This window comes from Monomorium pharaonis, chromosome 4, assembly GCF_013373865.1.
Source record: "Monomorium pharaonis isolate MP-MQ-018 chromosome 4, ASM1337386v2, whole genome shotgun sequence".
Taxonomy (NCBI): Eukaryota; Metazoa; Arthropoda; class Insecta; order Hymenoptera; family Formicidae; genus Monomorium; species Monomorium pharaonis.
Genome location: NC_050470.1, coordinates 3,682,889 through 3,707,875, shown reverse-complemented (window position 1 = coordinate 3,707,875; position 24,987 = coordinate 3,682,889). Strand labels below are relative to the sequence as shown.

General features: G+C 40.7%; 1 protein-coding gene across 1 annotated transcript in view; it reads right to left on the bottom strand.

The window, feature by feature from the left end:
* LOC105830924 (toll-like receptor 3) overlaps positions 1–24,987 on the bottom strand; it is a 221,735-nt gene that overhangs the window by 145,773 nt on the left and 50,975 nt on the right. The window contains exon 2 of the mRNA XM_012670649.2: positions 12,154–12,231. Coding sequence (XP_012526103.2) covers positions 12,154–12,231 — 78 coding nt within the window. The remainder of the gene's footprint in view (positions 1–12,153; positions 12,232–24,987) is intronic.

The following is a 24,987-nucleotide window of genomic DNA, read 5'->3' as shown; positions in this document are numbered from 1 at the left end:
CGTGACTTTCAGATAAATGACGTCTCGAGACAATGATTAGCAACACGTGACATTTCAACTAAAAGAGAACTTAATCAAACATATTTCTGATTTTTTAAAAATATATCTTGATCCCAATATAGTATCCTGGATAGAAATTATATCCGGAAATCAGAGCTAAATCGAGCTGGATTTGACGTTCTAATCCCATATTCGGTACTGACAAAGGATGTAATGCATTTTATAGATTTGGGCTAGATCACGCCATATCAGTATCTACAAAAAACGTCAAATTTTAAATATATTTTTTGATATTTTATAAGAAATTATATTTATTTATTTATGTTCGATACCTGAGGAAAACCCAAATTATTAGCGGATTTGGTTTATTAAAATCTGGCAAGCTTACTTCAGAGTTAGCATTATATACAATTTTCTTATATACAATTTTAATTTTATTTATAAAATTTTAATTATATATAATTATATAATATGCATATTTTTATATTAAATTTATATAATAAATTTAATAATTATTAGTTATTCGGATCCGGTAAAGACTATTGCACGTACAATTTCTGTAACCGTTACCGTAAGAAATTGAGCAATACGATTCGTTAATTCGGTCGGCTACGGCTGAATTGAGTAATATGATTAGTTGAAATCTTACCGTTACGATTACAGAAATGTACATGCAATGGCTTTAAGACATACTCAATTATTATCATATAATATACATAAAATTTTTATATTAAATTTACAGTAAATTTGATAATTATTAGTTATCCGGATCCGGTAAGACAAACTAAATCTGGAGTAAGCTTGACAGCCAAATCCGGCGATTTAAACCTTTTTCATGTGCCACATAAACTAAAAACTTTTTAATTTATTTTAATTTATAAAATCTACAAATGTATATATTTGTATTTATGTTTGAAAAAATTTAGTTTTTTGTCTTTGTCCAATATATAGAAAAGATCCAAATAATTACTGGATTTGATAAGGATTTGATATGTGATAATACTCTAGCAAAATCTTATTTGGGCCTGATTTGACGCAAGCTAAATCCAGCTAAACCAATATATCCAGGATCAAATTTCTATCCGGGATAAATATATATTTTTAATAATAAATATAGATTGACGAAAGCTCGTGAAAAATCAACGCTCAATGAATTAAATAATTGCAAAAGTTGTTACAAAAAATTGATCTCTTTAAAATCGTATTAAAATGTATAACAATGTGAACTGCAATTAACTTAACATAACTTTGTTTTCATTTTAAATGAGAGAGAGAGAGAGAGAGAGAGAGAGAGAGAGAGAGAGAAAGAGAGAGAAAAATTTATAATGTAGATAAAAATATAATTTCAGAAGAAGTTTGAAATTATCAATTATAATTAATTATAATGTAATTGTAAATGTTATTATCATATGTTATGATAATAAATAATGAAGAATACGCTAATGCTAATTATTAGAACGGATATGGATACATCGTATCGTAAAGTTATAATAAAATTACGATATATATTAACATGCCTCAATGCCTGGATTATTCAAAATCTTAATTAACGATATGCTGTTTCTTTATCTCTCGCAGAATATTAATAACGATAATTTCTCCGATGTAAATTCCAATGAGCGTACTAATTTTTCCGATGTAAACGATGTAACTTCCACTGAGCGACACAACATGACGTTTAATGCGAGACCGATGGGCGTGCACAAATGGAATTGATGCAAATTAAAATTATATTTCAGATATCTTGCACATTTAACAGAGAACAAAACCAAAATGACGCCGAGCCGAAATTATGCAATAATATTGCAGAAAGATAATTATGAACGAATTAAATAAATGAAATATGAGGTAACATCTGTAATGAATTTCAAATAACTGAACTATATACTAAACCAATAATCAATAAGAATTATATGCCACTGTGCGATGTATAAATAGCAAATATTTCAACGTAAAATCGACATTTTTTAATAAAAAAGATTCTTAATAAGCACACAATGGCATTATATTATAATTTTTTTATTTCACTAAATAAAGAGATTTATCATCATTTACGGTAAGTTATCGAGTTTAAGGTTCAACAGTCACACTAGTGCGAACTAATGTTACACATGATTCATTGAATATGGGCCAACCTCATTACATATTATTAAAATGTTATTATAATATAATTCGAGAAATAATGATTTATCTGTAACATAATTTCTCCCTGAAATCATATGTATATTTATGACACTGTATATAAGTATATACGTATATATACATATATATATCCTCCATTTATTCATGTATTCAATATCTACAATAACCATTTACCCATTCGTAAATCCGACTGCGACGTATCACCGGCGGCTAATCATGTTACCGGCAACAAGCAATTTTATAGTATTCCCGCGTATCGCGTCGCGAACAAATAACCATGGAAGAACGCGCGATAATTGGAGCGGTATAGTCCGCGCGTCGGTCAACTCGCATCATAACAAATTCATGTCGCGTTTTCGCTCGAATGACGGAATAAGTTGCGGGGGAAGGCACGCGCGCGATTTATACGCGAAGTATCCGCGAAATTATTAATGCACGTCGCGCTACGACGCCGACGGGGGATCGTGTGTACTCTTTTTATCGAGCGGTTTACTCAGGTAAATAACCCGGCGAACTCCCTTCGGGAGAGAGAGACCGGGACTGGTGGCAGTGCGCTTAGACCACCGGCGCAGATCGACGCCGCCTGCGAACTTTCGATAAGGACGTTGAGGACCCGCCGTGGCCAAAGGGCGTATTTTCTTCGCCCTTTGCATTTCATCCCCAATCGAGAGACGGCATTTGCACTATCTCAGAATATTCGGCGAAAAACCGGTCATCGCCCGCGTGTGACATTTCTACAAGCTCCGTTTCGTTAATTATGGACTCGATTACCTTTCAGAGAAAACCGTAGGGGAAATATAATGAAGAGAGAAGCGTCACGTGCAGTTGGTTTAAACGTAGTTACTAATTCATTAATTTCTAGATGAATATCTATTAAAAGATAAAACACAATTTTTAAGGATAATATAAAAATAACGAAATAAACTCTAAAGTCGTAAAGATAAACAATTTACTTGTACAATCATATTATGTAGATCTACGTGGTGATCTTAATTCGAGTTTGTGCAGTAGGCTTAAAAAAAAAAAAAAAACTAACATGGACTGCCGTCGTACGATTTTGTAAAAAGAATTCCGCCGAGCGGTATATCGACCAATCGAACGACGCCATCTTTCATTCGCGAGGAATCGAGCAAAAGTCAATACACGCTGTCGCCGATATGAGAGGGCTCACAACCGCTCGCCGGGAAAATCACATTAGCGATGTTTCGGTAATCGCTTTTATATCCGGCGCGCCGTGATTGACGGCGTCGACGAAATCGGCTTTCAGGCTGTGTCGTATCACCGCGGGGATCCGTTCTCCCGGCGGAAAAAATCTGTAAGCGGTAGTGCGATCGTCATTCTGTGGACAATACCGGTCGAATACCTTGTCCGTTGTATCGTTTAGCCGGGAGAATTGGAAGACACCGATCGAGCGCTTCGATCGATAAAACTGCATCGTTGATATGCATATTTGAACAGAGTCTTCGACGTCAAACACGTTTGATGTAGTTTAACTACGGGCGAATAACGTTTTAAAATAACATGCGATATAGTGTTTAACGTCAGCCGTTGCGACTACACTGCAAAGCATATCCTCTTTATATATAAAGGACATGTATATTTTATAACGGAATATACAATATTAGAACGGATTTCTTACGTGTCCATTTTACTTAAGCGTGACTGGCGCAATTCTTAATGTGACATTTTATCTATGTATGACAATGTCTTTTATATAAATAGGACTGAAAATAATTATTATAGAATAGACGTTAAACCGGACATTATAAAGGATGTGGTCCGGACATTATAAAGGATGTGGTCCGTCATGTATATTAAAGCGGACGAAATAAACAAAACTATGCTGGCAACGCAATATGGCGCGAGCGGTAGCGATAGCTTTGTCGTTCACTGTTACAACAGTCTGTTAGCTTGTCTGCTTTGACGGCCGTTCTCTTCGCAGTTGTGATGAGTGTTTTTGTTGCTAATTGTTGGTGCTAGTTGTGGGTGTCGATCGGCGCGGTGGCCGTCGCGGTGGGTATGCGGCATGTGATTGCGAATTTGGGTTGCTTCCCGAGGATGGTGACGCGGGTGTGTGCTCCTCTTGCGGGCATTATTCGCCTTTACGTGAGCGTGTGAGAAAAGAAGCACACGTTTGCGTTGGCATCCAACTCAAATTCGTCGCGGTCGCATGCCGTGCATTTGCCGCGGTGGTTGCCTCGTCGATCAGTGCCCGTGTTGGCACCAACGGTTAGCAATAGAGATGTTTATTGCAACTGAGGGGAGGGCAGCCGTTAGGGCGGACATTAGTCCGTTCTATTTATGAAGGACATTAAAGACAATGTCCTGCATATATAATTCCGTTTTAATTTCACACTTATCTAAAGTGGAAAAAAAGTCATTTTTTTCCATTATAGTTTCGCGGAATTTAGAGCGGATGTGTTTTGCAGTGTATTATATTAAGATATTTTGGAAATTGCGCTTCCACTTACACAGAATTATGAAAGTTATAAAAAATAAAGTTATACGTATACCAGACGTATTTTTTTCTACAATAAAATTGTGTTTAACAGAAATCGCAAATATATAGATTCCAATTCAATTGTTAAAAACACCTTAGATTCTGTACGAATTTCGTGCGCGAAAACAGCGTTTTTAACGATTCCAGATAATTCTCCCGTCTATTCCTTTTTTCTCGCTTCTTCGTTATGTTCACCGTTTGCAATACGATCTTTGGTATACAGTTCAGCCGTTGCGCGATGCGTAATTGAAACGCGACTGACACGTATGGAAAAGAGCGTCGCTCGCGAAAATCGCATTACCAAAGTTTCAACAATCGCAATTTTTTTCATGCTTTCCTGTGCTTCGCTGTGATTGACAGCGCCAATGCAATCAGCATCCGTGGCCTTTCATGTCGAAGATATCGTGATTCAAAGCTGAAATTAAAGTACAGACGGCTAACAGACAATTCGAATGATGATTAAACGTCACGATTGTATCTGTGACAACCGCGGACAGGGGTTTTTATTTAGATTGTGAGAAACAAATCCCTTAAACATCATGAATCATTAAACACCGAAAACCCTTCAAAAAGATATTAGTCATTCTTTCACCAATGTGACATACAATTCAAAATTTACCAGACTCCTAACACCGAAATCGATGCTTACTTTTATACTTGTCTTTAGAATTTATTTGATTGAATAAACATGGCTTGTGGTCCGCACAGATATAGAAATCAGTTTTATTGAAATTAATTCAGTGGACACAATGGTTCGATTGGCCGTTCGACGCATCGGGTGAAAAATAATAATAATGCTACGTATAAAGCATATCGAGAGAAACGTAGACAGGGGAAAAAATTATTGAAATAAATGAAACGCTGTATTTAATGATTGCCGGCAGTCCGGTTAATAACAATTGTTGCCATTGAGTTGAAAGTTCGATATTTCGTTTCGAAATATGACGATAGAACCGAATCTTTATGGACAATAGAAAGCGTCGCGACCGATAGAACGACGACGATGCGCCTTATCGACCTTCTGCCTTCTTGTTGCGCTGCCTCGGCTGCCATTGACATGCGATCGGACTGCAAGTAACGTGCATATCAGGATGACGGCGGCATGGAATCACATTAGTGAAGTTTCGGTAATCCCTTTTATGTCCATTGACCGTGATTGACGCTGTCGGCGATCGACCTTTTTCGTGTCACCAGCGGCCGATGCTCCGGATCGAGGAAAAAAATTAGACAGCGGACAGTCGGTCGACTGGTTTTCCACTGGGCTCCGCTCGTTAATTCGCTCATCCACGGTGAAACGGCCGCGGCAAAACAAATGCGATTAAAGCACCATTGCGATCCATATTTGCCTACAAATAACACGCGAGCGTTGAATGTGTATGTATCTAACTATCCGCGCGGATATATCAAGCGAATCTGATACATTATATCCGATAATATAACTCGCTGCAACCTAAATTAGTATTTCGAAGCTTTGAAACAACTACTAATATCGGTTGAAAATGGAGGAAAATGTACCCCCCAGAATACGTATGTAAAATACATGCGCGTGTTTACGATTAAATTTATCCACCTGATAATCTTGTCAAATAAAAGGGATCAAAATTTTGATAATGGAAATAATACAATAAATCAAAAATTAGAAGAGACGACAAATTGCATTTTCTTAAAAACTGTCAATTGTGCTTGTTTATCTTATTTTAAGAATTTATGTAATCAAATTTCTACAACAGGATGTGGTCTGTCAATAAAACGAAGCTTATTTGCATTCGGTCTGTCATGATTAAGCAAATCTGGTGTTGTAGAATCGGGAATCGAGAGTGTAACGTCGAGCAAGAGAGGCTCATGAAGTGCTTAAAGGTTAACGAGCTAGCGTATCCACTTTATTTTTCCACTTCCCTTTACACGTATCCGTTGTACCACCGGCGGCCATTGCATGACCTGTAGCTAGCCGGCGAGTCGACGTGCCTCGAAATCAAAGACTGGAAAAACACGTCAGCAAACTTTCGATAATCGCTTTTACGCGTCGACCGATCGTGATTCGCGTCCTAGGTGGAACATGACGGTGGTTCTTGTAAGCTTATTCGCATCGGCTTACAGTTAACGGTCAGCGAGAAATGTCGCTCGACGACATCGAAGACGACGACGACGACTACGATAGCAGATTTTATGATCGTGATCAAACGTCGGAAACGATCCGAATGATGTCTTATACCCTCGCGCAGGTAGATAACTCGTAGATGACGAGAAGTCGCCGCCCTTAACGCGTCGTGGGCAGTGGCGGCCCTTATCGCGCGTCACGTTTCTTATTATGTCCGGTTGGGCCAAGCCGCGCGTTGAAACACGGCGGGCAAACGTACCGACGACTCTCTAGCTCGCTTTTAAGTCCATCCAAAACGCAGAGATTAACGCGTGAATGCGCGCTGTGTGATGGCGGAACATGCGCCGACGATGAGACGCTTCAATTGTTTTAATAATGCACAGTGACCTATTATAATTGCGTGTTTCTGAAACGGATTTAAAGAGGAGAGAGAGAGAGAGAGAGAGGCGCTAATCCTTCTCTGTTTTTCGAGGCGAATATAATCGTCACTATGCATTCAGCCAACCAGACTGTCGAGTACGTGCGCAGTCGGATCTGCTTTTGTCGTTGCGGCGCAACCAAGAAATAATTAAATGCGATTTGCTTTGGTCTGTATGAGCGCGCCTTCACTTCACGATCAATTTTTCAGGAGATGTTCTAACCTACTGCTTTACCTCTTGCACACTCGTCCATTCATCTATTTAACTTCGCGCGTGCGGTATTAATTCGGAAAGCTACTGTTTTCCACAGTTAAACCTGGTATTAATTTCCTCCTAATAAAGATATCAAAGCAACGAATGCTAAAAGCAATAAATAGCTGGCTCTTTTCGTAGAGCAAGCTACCGGATTACGGCTATTTAAACAAAACAAAGTTTCAACTACGGCTTTCACCCGTTGATCAACGTGTGAACGAGGCGCGCTCCACTGAAACTGTTTGAAATCTCTGCTATTCGCTGACCATTGAAGCTAAACCACCGAATCCTCATCTACGTTTCTGGAAGAACATTGCTAAAGTAAAGGCAAATTCAGACAGTTTACCTTCGACAGTCAACGTATATAACGAGAAATACAAATCAAAAGTAGACATCACGCTTAATGCGTTGATTAACGGTAGTTTAATTATTAAAATATTTCATCTCAACTATTAAATTTACAATTTCTAACAAATGTTGTCTAAGGAAAAACAAACTTGAAATTTGTTATAGAATTTATACAAACATCAAGATTCCTATATGAGTCTCGAAACATCCTATATATCGATTAGTCTTGCCGATATATTGTATTTGCGCGTTCTTACTTCGATATCTCGAACAAGAGGTCTCTCTCACTGAGATAAAGAACTCGGTCAGTAGCTGGCTGCTGTGACCGGATGTCAACGGTGATTTTTCCGGCTGTGATATATAGAGCGACCTCGATATTCTGGACGGTGCTCGGGCCGGAAGAACAGGCTTTTCGTTACGACGAAATCGAGAAATTCAATTAAATAAAGTCTGGCTTTAAAGTCGAGATAACGAGGAACAAGAGTTCGACAGAAGAACCTAAAGGAGGTATGTATATACATATAAAACATACATGTGATAACTGAAAACGAAAAGAACAAACGAGAAAATATTGATTATTTAATTAAAATATATACAGATTTGCTACTGTAAAGTGAATACTTGGATAATGTTATTAATATCGATATATATACATGATTCAAAAGAGGAGTGTGTCGTATTGTTACGAGTTACGCTGATGATACAAGAGAAATTATAAATAACATATATGTTATTTTGTTATACATATATGTCTCTCGTTTTATCATCAATTAGTGTGTTGTGTGAAATAGCTTACAGTCAGATGTTTCTCGTCAAGACACTTCGCACCAGTGCGACGTATTAAAATGTATTCAATTTAATTTCCGAGCGTTAAATCAATTTAATGTTCGGCCGTTCGGCCTTGTTGACACTCGGGCTGCTTTTAAATCCGGCTCTTCAAATGCACCGCCGCACGTTTAACGCGGTCGTGCACCTCGTCAGCTCGCGGCGTGAGTTTTACTATATCCGCGATGCCGGCTACTGACGTGCAGTGGAAGTGCAGGTGACACGTGTACAGCGGCGATGGTGGCGGCGGTAGTGGTGGCGGCGGCGGTGGCTAGCCACCGCGATGCGGCGCGTGTGTACGTATGTGTGAACGTTGTGTGTGTGTGTGTGTGTGTGTGTGTGTGTGTGTGTGTGTGTGTGTGTGTGTGTGTGTGCTGCGTGTGTGTGTGTGCGTGTGCGTGTGTCTGCGCTGGGGCGATTTCCCGTCGCGCGCACAATCGGACACCTGTGCGGTCGCACAGAAAATGACCGTAATTCGAGTCATTATTCTCCTTCTAAAAAAGAAGCCTCTCTCACCGGCCGAGACTGTTCTAACTTCCGGTTGCGGCGAGGCTTTCCGCTCCGCCGCCCGATCGCGCACGAAACAGGACGAGATGAATTGGAGATCGAGGCTTTTTCACGAGAGCTTTCCGGAGGATTAGGTGGTTTCTGCTGACTGGGACCCGAGATCCTCGAGCGATAACGAAGGGTCAAATGTATTCGAGTCGACGGAGCTGACTTTACAGATAAACGGATCGAGGTGAAACTAATAAGAAGGTTTATCATCATATTTACAGGCGCATCGCAAGAGTGTAATTGAAAAAAATAGTTTCGTATTAGTTCAGAAATATGTATAATTCTCGAAAACATATTTAATATTAATTTCTACTTCGTACAATAACTTCACTTTTATTATTTCGAAAGAAACTTTTCGTATTCAAATGAAATTACATTTGACGCTATTGCGAAATGAAACTTTTATAACTATTTGAAATATTTGTGAGATATTGTGTACGAAACATGTTTTATTCGCCATCATTATTTGAAATAATCTGAGGTAACAAATGATAATAAAAATTTAATTACACAAATAATAATAAATTTAATAACATATAAACCATTTACGGTACTTCATCAACGATTAATAGAGCGAAAGAATTTAATAACAGATATTCATAATATTTTTAGCAACTTTGCACTTCTCGGGCTTCTTAATAGAACAATATCTTCTCACTAAGCCGACATCGTATCGTCCTTTTCGAGGAGTTTCCAATATCCCTCGCTAATCTCGCGTGATTTTTTATCCACGCTTAAAGATTGGCTTCGCAAAGGGTTAATCGCTGCTATTAACCGTAATCGTAAGCTCGGAGCTTAACCGCCGACCTGTCTCCGAACGTTGCTTCTCTTTAATGTCTCGGAAGTCTTGCCAAGACTCGGATAACGAAGGAGCGCGGTTAAGCGGCGAAAAAGCAGCTTAACCTCCTCGCTTCTCGGCCATTTATTTCTTGATGACGCCTCGCCCGTAGCCGCGATCGAACGATAACTTTCGTCGCCCCGGCCGACGATAAGAAACGACGCTAAACAAAAGCGAGAACGAGATAACGCAATGTTCAAGCGACGAAAAGCTCCGAAAGGAACAGAAATCGTCGACGCTTTTGTTGACATCGCTCTCGCCATCATCGTCATTGTCGTCGTTGTCGCTGCTGTCGTCGTCGTTGTCGTCGTCGTCGTCGTCGTCGTCGTCGTCGTCGTCGTCGTCGTCGTTATTGTCATTGGGAGAACGAGGTGTTTCTTTTCTCGCGCTCGCGCGTCAAGAATTGAACTAGACAAAACCGAATCTTTGAGCGTTCTTATTCTTCCGTTTTCACGCTACGAATGAATCGTCTGCAAAGTGTTCATAAAGAATTCAACATATCGGGAGCTCGCAACGCTCATACGAAACGGAAGTGGAAAGAAGAGAGGAAAAAAAGACGAGGTAAAACGCAAGTGTCGGATACGAAGATTCCAGGCTGGCTATCGCGCGCCACGTGATCGATACTGGAGCGTCCAAAAGGTATCAAGAGGGAATCCCAAGAAGAAGGCGCGATAAATCTGTTTCGGAGACTATCGAAATTCCGTGAACGTAAGGCACAAGGGGAACACACATAGAATGTGGAGAGACGGAGAGAGAGAGAGAGAGAGAGAGAGAGAGAGAGAGAGAGAGAGAGAGAGAGAGAGAGAGAGAGAGAGAGAGAGAGAGATAGAGAGATAAAGACGAAGGGAGACTGAGAGGAATCAAAAGCTGATAGGGCTTGACTGACTCGTGTCTTTGCAAAGGGCGCCGTCGGACGCAAAGGGTCTTACGCACGCACGCACTTACGCACCCAACGTCGAGAGTCACGCGCGCGCACACACACGCGCGCGCACACACGCACGAACAAACGCCGACGGACAAGCTGCGTGGAAACTGGTAGCTATTGTTACGGGTATTATTTGCCGCTAATCAGAATGGGCGGTCGAGGCGAGTGCGAGGGTGGAGGTCTTTGAGGGTCTGTCTGCGCGCGTATACGTGTGTGCGTTCGTGCGTGCGCAAGTTTTGTGCGTATGCGCGGATATGCGCGGGTGTTTACACAGGGAGAGAAACGTGAGAGGAGAGTCGCGCGTGTTACGCGCAGTTCCTAGTTGAACGCACCACCGCCCGCCAACCGCCGCGAACGAGACGCGGCCTGATTGCAGACCCCGTGCTGTCGTTGTCGGCCACCACGCCCTGACCCACGAGATTTTCAAGATACCCGGCACACGACTCACAAGCCCCGCACTTTATGCGGGGTCAACCAACTCGACCCCTCGTCGTTACGAGCGCGATATCGATACAACGGCGCGGCGGGTGCGCGGCGCAACGGAACTTTCTTACGACGGTGGCGGCACTTAAATACGGATAAGAAAACGATGGTAGGGGAAGCGTTTATTATAGTTGCGAGATGAACCTTTCTTAACAAATGCACGTAAATAGATGTACAGAGTGTCTCGATAGTCACGTATACACTCTTAAAGGAATATTATGTCAAAAGTTAAACGTTACAAAAAAGTTGCAATGTCTAGACAATTTCGAGTTATAAGCAATTGAAAATTAAGTAACGTTAGCACGAGTTCAAAAACAGAATATTATAAAATTTCCTCTGGAAATGAACGGAGATAAAAGAAATTTGCATTTAATTTTGAGTGGACTTTACTTTGACAGAAACGTAATTTCAAGCTCAATTACCAAGATATTTAACTTTGAAAGGTAATATTAGGTCTGGAAAGATTTTTATTAAGACAAAATCTACGTTAAATCGAACGGAATTATATATATATATATATATATATATAAAGAAAAAAATATATAAATGTATCATAAATCAAACATTAAATACCAAACCCTCGATAAAATTTTAACAATGAGATTTACAACTACAGTTGTAAAACTATAAAGTTGTTGCATACATATAATAAAATTTTATTTGAAATTTTTCTATTCTCTTTGTTATATAAAATATGTGATACAATAAAGAAGAAATAAAAAACGAGCGCGAAAGAAAATAGAAAAAAGCGCAAAAATAGAAGCTCACCGCTCGTGTTGAAGTAAGCGAGGTCTCCGCGTTGTGTTGAGAACGCTCCAGTGACTTGTAGTTCTGCCAACAGTATTTCTGTAACAACAAAATTCGTGATTAGTTCATGGATCGTTACGAACCATTGATTCGGTACTTAAGCCTCCCGGATGTTTGCTTTGCAATAATCGCTCGCGATTTTACGGAACAAAATAAGATCGAAAAACTGAAATCCTCCATATTTCATGTTCGAGGTTAAAGAAATCGCAAGCCAGCTGCCGCATTTTGTATATTCTCGTGAGTTCAAAAATATTTCAAAAATATTTCAATTTACAATATTGGTCTAAAAACTCTAAAAGAAAAAAGTTATGGACGCAATTGCAGAAATGCATCTACGTATTCACGTTTAAACTAGTTATAATTCTTTTAGAGTTTGCAGTTTTGTAGTAGGAAGATTTATTAAAAAATTTTGTAAAATATATTGTACAAAAAATTTAAGTCTGTAAAAAGTTTATTTTCACTACCATACTCAGTTTATTGTTTTGATACGCATGATTATGATTATTTTTACTGTTAATATCGTGCTAGTAATCAATGATGTTATTAAAGTATTGATAAGTCGTTCCAAAATAAATGCTCGATATTAACAATGCTTCGCTCTTGTAAACTTTAATAAGTAAATATCGCGTAAAATGTATTACGATATTTCCGACAGTGCAATGTTTCGAGCGTCATGCTGGATGCAGGATAGATTTCAAAAGAGTGACAGACTGCGGATCTATATATGTAGATTGTAGAGGAAAAGGTAATATTATGTCCCTTATGATTATTCATATTATCATCGTTAAGTGAAGAATTTTAACCAACGTCATATTATAAATAACATCTCAAATATTAAAAATTTTTTATAATTTTGAGTCTAGAAGTGATTGAACAACACCATATTGGCAAATGAAAAAAAAAATCAAGATTTCAATTTAAAATATTGATTATTAGCAAAGTTATTGTAAATAAGGGTCCACAATACTACCTTTTTTTACATATTAGAAAAATGTATGCCCTGAAATACATCTCACATATTTCTCTCGATAACGCATTATTTTTGAAAACTGCAAATGCTACTCTCCACGACACTATATGCATCATTTGTATGCTTTTTTTAGTCTTCATTATTCAAAATACGTAGCTAAAACACATCATCAGATTAACAAGTATAAATGTGATTATCAAACATGAGTATTTAATCATTGCATGCTTAAACGGAATTCGTGCGTTAAGATTCGATCAATTTTGCAACATTGAATATTGTCAACATGAAGCGAGTGTATTGTTATATGGAAATATATATTTGTGTGCCCGAGTTATTCAATTTCACGAATAATCTAAATATCGCAAATCTGGATACTCGCAATTTAATAGGTCCAATAGCTCTTCCTTTACACGAGACATCGTAGCGACGATGCGTAGAGTAGAGCGATGCCGCTCGAGCAGAATTATTCCGAGCACCGCGAGCGATATCGAGGAGACGATGGAATTTCCGTCGGCCGGAATTCTTGCTCCTGCCGAGGAATTTCCGGGCTAAAGAAATCGGGAAGTCGGCATACGGCGCGGCGCGCGGCAGCGGAGTGATCCCGTACATTCCGTCAAATCGACGGAAGTCGTTTCCAAGCTGTTAACGGGAGTTCGAAATAGTTCGGCGAAGAAACCGACAAAACTGACACCCACCCGCGAGCGGTATTTGCAGGCGGAATCGCGTTGCGGCTCGGCCGACCGCGGCTTCCTCGGAAGTGCCGTATCCTCCGAGGCGTGTACGTACGTACATACATACATACATACATACATACACACACCGCGGGGTTAATTCGACAGTTGCCGACGTGGACGTCGAGAATGTTCTCTCTCGGATTCTATCCGAAGTATTCCGAGCATAGAGCGCACCCCGCCCGCAAACTGACCGCTAACCGGCGATTTTTGAGGAATCCGAAGGTGACTGACGCGCCGCCTAAGCTCTCCGATCGCTCGATATCGATTCCTCTACGGATTCAAGGGAGAACCCTGTTCTGACCGCCGAATCGGAACATTGGGAGATAATTCGACCTCGCATAATACAGACGAAGCACGCGCACACACTTGCACTGAAAATCGATGCCCGGCTATTCTGGCACGACGCGTTTACGCGCAAGGCGGTTTAACTTGCTGCTAATATCGTTGATTATCCAAACAGTGGAGGAGACTTTTAATCCTAAACTCAAAAATAAACTTGTTACATTTTTACGTTCTTGTTTTTTGTTGTCTTTGAGTGCGTACGACGTTTTGTAAATATATTTTTTAATTCTCTTAAATGTGTAAATGTATATAAATCACTGAGAAATATGGCTAAAGTAAAGAAAAAATTTTCGTAACTTTTATATAATTATAAATAATATATGTAACGGTTATATTTTTATTCATAATATTAAATTAAATCTCATCTCCTTAAAATTAATACGTTGATGAACGAAACGAAAGATTTTCATCCATTCAATTTCAAACATGAAAATTTTTTCGCGTTTAAAAAAGACGCAAACGACTTACGCTCGCACAAACGTGAAAGACATTCGAGTAATTTCTCTCATTTTCGTTTTGAAAAGGCGAGGCACTCATACCGCACTCTAAATTTTTTCGAAATTGCGAACAGATTTTTTTGCAGCGTACCGCAACACGTTCACGTTACTCAGGCGAAACTTTATGATGCATGCCCGTTCTTAATTAAGCTCATACATCTCCTTGGATGCTCTTCTTGAAAAATATTGCTAAAGTTCGTCCCAACGTACGTTCTTCATTATACTTTAGTAGCGTTCCTTTTTAACCCTTTGACGCGTTGAATGACTCGAAATGACTCTGCGCGCGTTGTACATAATTTTTATATTGCCCATATATCTTTAGATGGGCACGTTAAGTCGGTTGTGATGTGCATCTCCTGTTTTTCAATTCCAACCGCGAAACCCGCGTCAGAAACAGCGTAAATGATAGGGGGTACGTGAAAACGCGCGCGCGGGAATGGCGAATTATAGAGCGCGAAAGAAAGCGCGCTCGACTTGCGGAGAGAGCGCCGAGTGCGCGTTCCCGTTGTAATTCGAGCGCGAAACTACAGGAGGAAACTTCCTTCCCAAGACATGTATCTCGGTCTCCGAGATAACGTATAGTCGTGTCGTTTGTCACAGAATCTCGCTACGCACGACCCCGTCCTTACCGCCCGCATCTTCTCGTAAGACCGTACGTTTCCGGTTACCGCACGAGGACCGACTCCAATGCGCATCATTAAAGAATTTCCAACTGCGGTCTTATGGCACACATATTTCTTAACGTGCAATTTAACTTCAATTGATAAAATCCAAAAGCGTACCGTATACCGTTCTCGTATACCGTATACCTTTCTCATATTTATATTTCGAATAATAATTCTAAAAAGGCTTTTCATCTACTTTTCATCAACTATCAACAGATATAACATTTATTACAATTTAATAATCGTAGTCAATACAAGTGTTAACATATGGACGTTTTGTTTCTCTGAAAATATATATTTTAAGTACACTAAAAAAAAAGTAATATATTCAATAAGATATGTTATTGCGCGCTGCCAATTACAGATATACTCAATACAATAATATTATATATGCTATTGCAGTATCAACATTGTACTTGCATTAATAGCAAATATTATTGTATCGAGTATTTTATGTAATTGGCAGCCCGCAATCACCTATATTACATTTTTTTCTGTATAGTTTAATATTATAAACACAAAAATGTAGTATAAATAAATATTGAATTTTATTATTAAAATTATATTATCAATGTAAATTCAAAAGTGAATTTTGTATACTTTTCTTACGTTTAAATTTTTTAAGAGCGAATTTTTCCTCCCTTATAAATTTATTTTTAAACGTGAAAGATCTAGTACAGTTATATTAACATTGACAATTTCATGTTAACGCTTCAGCAAAGAAATTCCGAATCAAGTCGCTAAACATGAGGAATGGCAAAAGTACGTGAATTCATGCACCACGTGAAAGCCACAAAACAACGTGGAAAACAACGTCGATGTGCACGACTCAAAAATTCCAGTAGACGTGATGCAAATTTGCGGGCGCCGCGTATCTGCTTATAATTCGAGTGTAAAATCGCAAAATAACGCGATAAGAAATTCCGATGCCGAAATTCAGAGACAGCGGAAAACTAAGTTTCTGTAGGCTGTGTGTTTCACGTCGGCGTTGGATGCGTGGAACCGCAAAATAATAAGAGTACCGCCCTATTCTCGCAGACGCGCGTCTTCCCGGATCGACCCGGCGAGTTGCGAGTCTCTCCCACATAGTTTCTAGTCTGCTCGAAAAAAAATATAGGTGCGCCTGAGACTTTGCAGAGAGAAAAAGAGGAAGTTCACCGAGTTACCGGAAGTAACGTGCAAAGACGAACGAGCGTCGTCCGAATTTCGCGCGTCGTAAATCCGCGACGCCGGCTGATCCGCTTCGCCCGTAAGAGAAGAAGATCGTTGGGGATCGGCAGGATAAACAGAGCAGACACATATATAACAGAGATCGAGAGCGAGCGAGAGAGAGAGAGAGAGAGAGAGAGAGAGAGAGAGAGAGAGAGAGAGAGAGAGAGAGAGAAGGATGGAGACCCATCGGACTTCTACGGAAATTCCGTAAGTCGTGCGTTCTCGTGCTGTAAATCGAGCTCGAAACCAGGCAGCAACAACGGCAGCGGACCGCCGAGAGATATCCAACCCCTCGGTGCTCTCGCGTGTATCTCGATACGTTACCCCTTTTCAGGGAGGGGCAGGGGAGTAGAGAGAAGAGAGCCCGCAGAGCTCGAGACGGGTCGAGGCCGGGAGACGATTGCTTTGCACTTCTGTGCACGCCCCCGGGGCAATCGTAAGTTGAGATACCTAGTAGGGTATCCACCCCCGACGGTCGCACCCCTTTGGCGTCCCACACCCCCGGTCTTCCATCTACCCTCGCTCACTCGCTCGCGCTCTTGGCTGTTCGTACTTCTCTCGGTGGCTGGTGCGCTCCTCTCTCGGTGGCGACGCCGAAGTCTCGAGTCCCGAATGCAACCGGCACCCGCGAAGAGAAGGGTAAAGGAGGTCGGGGGCACCGAGGCCGGGACAGGGAGGCGAGAGATCGATCGCTCGAACGTGCTTTCGGCATCGTCGAATATTACCTACCACCTATATTCCCGGCCACATAGCCGATGTATGTACGTACGTAATACTCTCCGGGGGGTACGTATGAGTGAGTAGATGGGTGTACGTGTACGGGGTGTCCCGTACCTACCTACCTACCTACCTACCTACCTCGCGCGTGAATAAGCCTTCAGCCCCAGATGATGGAGATTGGTGACTAAGAAGAATGACGGGCTGCTACAGAGTCGAGGTATCAATGGCTATTGTGTTAGAAACGATCGAAAATCGACGTGACTTTTGATAAATTAAGCGTCGCGCGCTATAAACGCTAATAATAAAAAATTTACTTTTCGTTCATTTTCAGGGAAACTTTAGCGCAAGTTTAATTTCAGCTTTAATTACAAAAATAACACCGTAATTTGTAACATACTCGCAATAATCGATGACTGAAAATAGGTTAAACTTTATAATTCATCGAAAAACTGATGGTTCGATCGCGCTCGCGTGTTAGCTCCAAGACACCCTATACACGCGATCGTATGCGCGCCAAGCGCGTATGTTATGTGATATAATACGCGGTGTATGTCCGCGAGGGTTGTATATAACGGATAGATAATATATACATAACGCGCAGACCGCGACCGAAGACCCGGCGCGCACACGGGGAAGATGAGGTACGGAGGCATTGTTGAGCGACAATAGCTGTGATTCGTGGGCCATCTGTCCGCCTGTGGTTCGAAAATTGCGCGGAAAATCGAAAGCGCTGCCGCACTATGAGGAAGGATGCACAGGAGGCTTGCATCTCTGACGTATTATGGCTCTCGGTATTATCGCGAGATGCGATATCGAGTGTTCGTGAAGTGGCTGAAGAATTTTCGTTTGGAACATTGATAGTCATAACGCCACGAAAAAGAGAGAGGGAAGGAGAGAGAGAGAAGAGAAAAATCCGTGCGAAAAAATTGGACACCCTGCGATATTTCGTGAGCCGAATGCGACTTGTATTTTACATTTAATAAAACGAAACGGGGACAACGTCGCAGTATTGAGCCTTTAACCGCGGTTCTTTTCTATCAGGTTTATAATCCGAGCTTTACGACACGCGTAATTCTTTTGGAATTTGTGTTTGAAAAGATTTAACTCTTTGAAATTCTATGAATAGAAATGGTGATTTATATTACCAATATACTTTCTTCAAAATATTTATGTGATATTGTATGATATATACGCATACATTATTCTCCCTTTTATTCTTCCTCATGCGATCTCAATTTGCAGAAACATTACAGATTGACATAAGAATTTTAGTAACAACATCGAGGTTGATAATAATCGTTGGATATATACGGCCGATAAAAATGAACCGTATAGCAAAAAGAAGAGAATGTTCGTGTGAATTCGAACGTAATACTTCTTCAGGCTCGCAGGTAATATTTCCAGTCGAGTCTGGCAAGCTTCTGCTCGTTGGAAAGAGTTCGCAGTTGAAACACGTGTTACACGAGTAGTCCGTGCAGGGAACGGCGCACCGGTGCCCCACGCGAGTAAATTATAGATAAGGCGAGAAGGCAGGCACTTCATTTTCGTGCAGATTATTCGTAAGGCTACACGCGGTAAAGCGCCAGTCAGCAGTTCTCTTTTTTTTTTGCGAGCAATTCCCTTGCGTTTTCGGACGAAAAGCGAAGGCGCACACGCGCAGGTCATCAGTCGTCCGTCGTTTTGCGCGAACAGCCGCTGTTATCACAATAATTAACTTTTTCAACTTATCCGGATTTTTCGCCGCCAACTTCTGCCGTCGCAATTTCCTTCGCCCTGGGCTTCCTTCTCGTTTCTATTGCTTCCTCCCCTCTTCGAGTCCTCTTCTCGCTCTATTCACGAGAACTTTATTTCCCCTGCGCGCCGACTAGCGGATCTCGTCGCGTTTTTAAAGTAAATAAAACTTTTCGCCGACACACTCCTCCAACCCTTCGAATGCCCGAGCACCAATGACGGCCGTCACTCCGTAAATGTGTATCCGAGTGACGGGAGGGACGTTGAAAAACGTATTTAGACTCGAGTGGCAGCTATATACACGTCGGGCGACGATTAGGTCACGTCGAGCGAGAACTTTCTGTTATCGATCCACACAGGCCTTTGGTGCGCGGTTTGCGAAATAAGTATTTTTTTAAATAGATTATATTTTTCATACATTATAAGCTGACACAATTTAGGTGTTTTTTCAACTTGTAAAGACAATATAAATATAACAAAATTAATATTGTATATCAATCTTATCTCCATCAGAAACTTTCCCCTTGCCAAAAATGACTGCATTATACGTTTAACAACAAATAAAGGAACCCGGGAGAGACGGAGTTTTGGAACGATGCAAAAATTTATGGACCGCGGGGAAAACGATTTCACATCGCGAGATATTCCATCAGAAATTGCAGAGTACACATTAGGTAATACTCTTATAAGCCCTCATCGAATCTGCGATTGTTTTAACAGCCTCCGTGCGTCGCGACGGCACGCTCTATTCGGCAAATGTGATATGAAAAAAAAAAAAAAAAAAAAAAACGAGCAACGACGCGACGCGGATCGAGGCAATGATTCCATATCGAGTACCAAAGGATCATTCGGGTATTAAAGCTGATCCGTATTCGTCGACACGGTCCGCTTATTCGTCGCTCTCGTAATACTCGATAGCTACACACGTATATAAGCCTCATCCCGTCCTCAAACCGGGAAAGCGGCGCTCTCGAGGTCCTCTAAAGGGGTGAGTGTCGATTTAAGCGGAACCGTAGCACCCTACATTCTCCTGTACTGTGCATGTGTGTGCACGTTGGCTCGTTACCAGCTAAGGAATTCGATATGTATTTGATGCTATGTCCCTCTCGATTAAACCGAGGTTTTCTTCAAAAAATTTGAAATTACCCTTGTTCGTCGTGTAGACGAAAAAGTAATAGTTAAGAAAAACAAATTATATTCTATTATTTTTTTTTTACAATAATAATATCAAAAATCAAAGTTTATAGATATTATTAATTCGTATATAATTGTCTTTATTATCAAATAATATATCAAATAATAAAATATGAAAATAATCTGCAAATATTCAGTGGTACAGCCGTCCTGTCGTATTTTCAGAAGCCGGTATTTATTCTTTGTCGTCCGTTGTGCTGAAGTTTTTGCCCAAACAAATGTAGTCTGGGCGTTGCAAGCGCTTTTTCCGAGGCGCGCATATTTTTGAAATTTTCTCTATTCGCGACTATTTAAATCTTCCCGTCTAGGATGCTCTTGCTGCGACAGTAACAACAATCGTCCCGTGCTCGTCGTAAATCCCTCGCCAAGTAACTTTAAACATGCGCGCCGCAGCTGCGAGTGTAAACCTCGTCCCGCGTCCAAATCACGAAATGCCACTCTGCGTGCTGGCCGTAAAGTGTGGATTTAATTTAAAGGGCAGGATACATACGGTCCTGTCGCCGGACCTAACTATGGTGAAGGAATTTCAGAGACTTCTGTAAACGGATCGTCCAAACGACCGTGATAATTACTCTTCGAAAAACGAGTGCTATTTGAATCATCGAACATTATTAATATTGGATTAATTAAGATCTGTTAATGATGTAGAAACAATTTATGCGTTTTGATGCGTTTTGAAAGTAGATATTGTTTTCAATAAAAACTTCCATTACAGAATTTTTGGTAGCCGAAAAATTAATCGAGATCTTTAAAAGATCCGCGTAATATCTCACGTAATAAATTAAGCCGCGTTAATCTAGGAGTTAACTCGCGAAGATGCCGAGGGGGTTGTTTTCAAAGTCCATCAAACGCGTTACGGCGAAACGGCACATAGCCGCGCCGGCGTTACGACGCCTATGAAAACGGTAAACAGGGTAATTAAGGCTCGCCGGGAGAGAGAAAAGGATGATTACAGTGCGGGCAATAAGAACATAATAGCGTGAACTCGATAACCGCGATACGAAGGTGAAGCAGCGCCTTAATGTTGCATGATTAACGTTCCAAAATTGCAACGAGGCGGTGGTGTGTAACACACCGACCCCACTGACTTCAGAACTTTGACCTTGCCTGAGACTCACTTTTAGCATAAACTTTGTCAGACTCCGCTGGTATAATGTCACTACAGTATTATAGGGGCTTGGAGCATTCATATTTTATTATTAAATTATTCTCACTTTAATCTGTTTTATTTCTATTTCCTTTTCCTGTGCTATTTCATTTTTATGTTTATTAGTATGTAAACAAATTACATCTCTTTGCAACACTACATTATAGCGCGTAAGTATATTACTTTTTACTTCTAATATATACGTAATAAAATATCAGCTTTTTTCATACATTCAAGTCACATTTTGATCGATACTTTTAAAGAGAGAATTCTTAAGATATTAAAATAATAAACATAAATAAATAATTATATAGAAGTAATGTGTATTTTATCAATTGTGCCTATCTATCAAAAAATGCCATGTATATGACTGCATAATATTCAAGTATTGCAAATACACAGCGGAAAAAGTTAAAAGTAAATATATTCCTTATATTTGTTCGATGTGCCTATCCGCATGACATATCTTTCATTCTATTCCATTAAGCGCGACATGTTAATCCTGCGAATTATGCTACTCGGTGATTGCACAAACGTGACCATAAATATTGCGCAATAACAGCCATAAAAATTCGTGTTAACAACGCAACGAAATACAGACGGAATTGAACAATGTATATTCAAAAATAAAAAAAAGCAGAAAAAAAACACATTGCGAAAAGCGCATTTCGTCGCCATTGCAAACCACAGTTACGTATTTTGTTAAATTCGAACGCATACGAACGCGCGCTGTGTTGCAATGATTGACTCGCCAATGGCGATCGTCGTGGAAAAGTGCATCAAAGCCGAGAGAGGGGAGAAGGGGAGGTAATCCATCCCACCTCCCTCCATCCTTCCTGTCAACCCCCTTCCACACGCAATATGCTGCACGCGCGTGACTGCGATAAACAATGATTAAAACCGAAAGAAATAAAATAGCGCCAGACGTATAATAAAAAAAAAAAACGCAGGTATCGCCGGAAACGCACGTAACATTTGCGCCCTATGCGCGCGCGTGTAAATTCGCGACGAATATGTGTATTATTGCGAGGTCCGACGCGTTGGAGTTTGTTAAACACGGCGTGATTTATGGCCGCGCCGGGGATAAAACACGTTCGATGCGACGGTGTCGGACGCCTCGTTATATCCCACGATATTACTATTTTAGGCCGTTGCATGTGCACCGAGCGTGTGCGCGTGCAACGCTACCGGGTTAACTAATAACGCATTTTTCGCTCCCCCTCCCCCCCTCTCCCTCCCTCCTCTCTCATTCACTCCATCATATTCCCTTTCCCTTTTCATATCTCTCTCTCTCTCTCTCTCTTTCTCTCGCTCACTCTTTTTTTAATTTCCTTTTCTTCTCCTGGTATCCGCGCCGTGCAGATGCCACGCACCGTCCGACGGCTGTAACGAATAGCCTCGAGAGTGGCGTGAATCAGCTCCGGGTTGATCGTTAATAGGACGTGCTTTCGGATCTGACTCACGTTTTCCTGGCAGTTCTCTTTTCGCGACGCCCGAGGCTCCGTTCTTCCTATCTTAAGGTCGGTTCACGCCGCACGATAGGTGAAATGGCTGATCAAGAAAGACGAAAGTCGACGAAAAGTAACATTAAGCTAAGTGTGGTAAAAATTGATACGGTATAACAAGAAAATAAAATCAATTTCCGCGAATGCAAAGTGCTAAAGAACAAAATACAAATTCTCGGGTAAAAAAGACAAATAAACAGACGTGATTCTCCATTTCATCATAATAGAGTCAAGACGAATCGCGTATTGAGACACTCTTGGGATTAGGATGGTAATTGTTAACCGTAACGACACAATCCAATTAAAAACCACAATACCATATTCTCCCCACGGTACCAATTACATCACAATGCGTGACTCCCCTAATTTAAACACACACGCACGCTGACAAAATTTCATCGCCGCTTCGACGTCACTTCTCTACAACGCGACGAAAAACACAAGGGCAATTCTCTCTATTACGTAACCTTTCCAGCAGTCTCTTATCACAAAGGGACGATTGAAAATCGGAAATTGAATTCCTTCGCAAAGGAGAGTCAACGATTGTACTCGCATTTCAATAAAAAGTCTACGCTCCGGCACGTCCGCACCTTATTGTGTCCTTATCAAAATACTCGCTGCTATATCTCCGTAACCCCGTAGACTCGCCATCAAGATGGTCCGCTAGACGTGCAAGCTGGGACGGACTCGAGCTGCAGTTCCGGCAGAATCAGAAAACAGATACGGCGAAGAATTTTGGAACGGATAAAAGATACTTTTACGTGAGTCCCGGGCCGGATGTCGTGTTATACGACGATAAGCGCGAACGACTCGTGATAGGGCCGCATGTATGTATAACACATACATGTATACATGCGAAGAGAGGATGTGAAGAGGAGGGGGAGAGAGAGGAGAAAGGCATACGACCCGGAGAAATCTCACGTACGCTCGCACAATAGCTACCTTTGTCGCGTTTAGCTCGAGTTAGCGAGCGCGAAACGACTGGGCGCGTAACGGGACGGCGGGCTTTCTTTCCGATTTTAAGGAATTTCCTCGCGCTCGAGATGCCGCATTCACGACGCTTTGTCGGCGTTACAATGGACGTCGCACCTTTGACTCGGTGCGCGAAACCCAACGCCTCTCCGCCGGAACGCTTGATGAGACACCGAGCCCCGTTAAAGGACGCGAGAAAATGCGGCGCCCGTTATCATTTCGTAATTAAGACAAAGCGCGCGGAACTGCGACGTCGCGACGTCGGACTGACTAGTTTACCTTATAAATTTCTGTTGCTAATACGAGATGAGTTACGGAAAGAGTCTCTTGCATAAGTATCGCTTCACATATGCAATAAAAATGTGTGTATTGCTCAATTTTATACTGTTGGCAAAGATATTATTAAAAATGTTAAAATTATGTAGCGCTATAAACATAATATTTTTCACGTTAGTTAATTATGAGATCTCCTGCAATGTATTCTGCAATATATTCTTAAAAAATAAGAAGGAAATTTATTTGCCTGAAAAATAGTAGGGAGATAACCCTCAAATACTTTGTACAACGTCCCCGAGACATTATCCATTCAGGAGAAATCTGGCGTATTCGCACAATGCCTTTTTTCTCGCCTTTAAAGTACGAGCTCCAGACGACGGCGCGACGTTCCTTTCTTCAAATTTTACGAATTCTCGCGGTTAATATTCTCACCCTTCTTTATGAGCACCGCGTGAAAACATGGCCATTTGCGATTTTCATCATCTCCTTTTTCTTTCTTCCCTTTATTTAGATATAGTAACTCGACACTGATCAATCTCGTAATAAACTACATCGCTACAAAAGTCAGAAATATAAATAATAAAGCAAAATTCGTTCTAATCAATTAATATCAAAATCAATAAAAAAATGTATTATAGGACAGAGTGTAAGTTAATCAAAAGACATTAACGTTAATAAAGAAAATCAGATAAAAGATATAAAAATAAATCATGTCTAAGATGTTAGTAAATGTATACCAGTATATATTTGTGAAGATAAGACCTCGTTCTCCTTTTTCTTCCCTCTGCTGGACTTTTACGGTGGTCAGCGCAACATATCGTAGTAGGCAC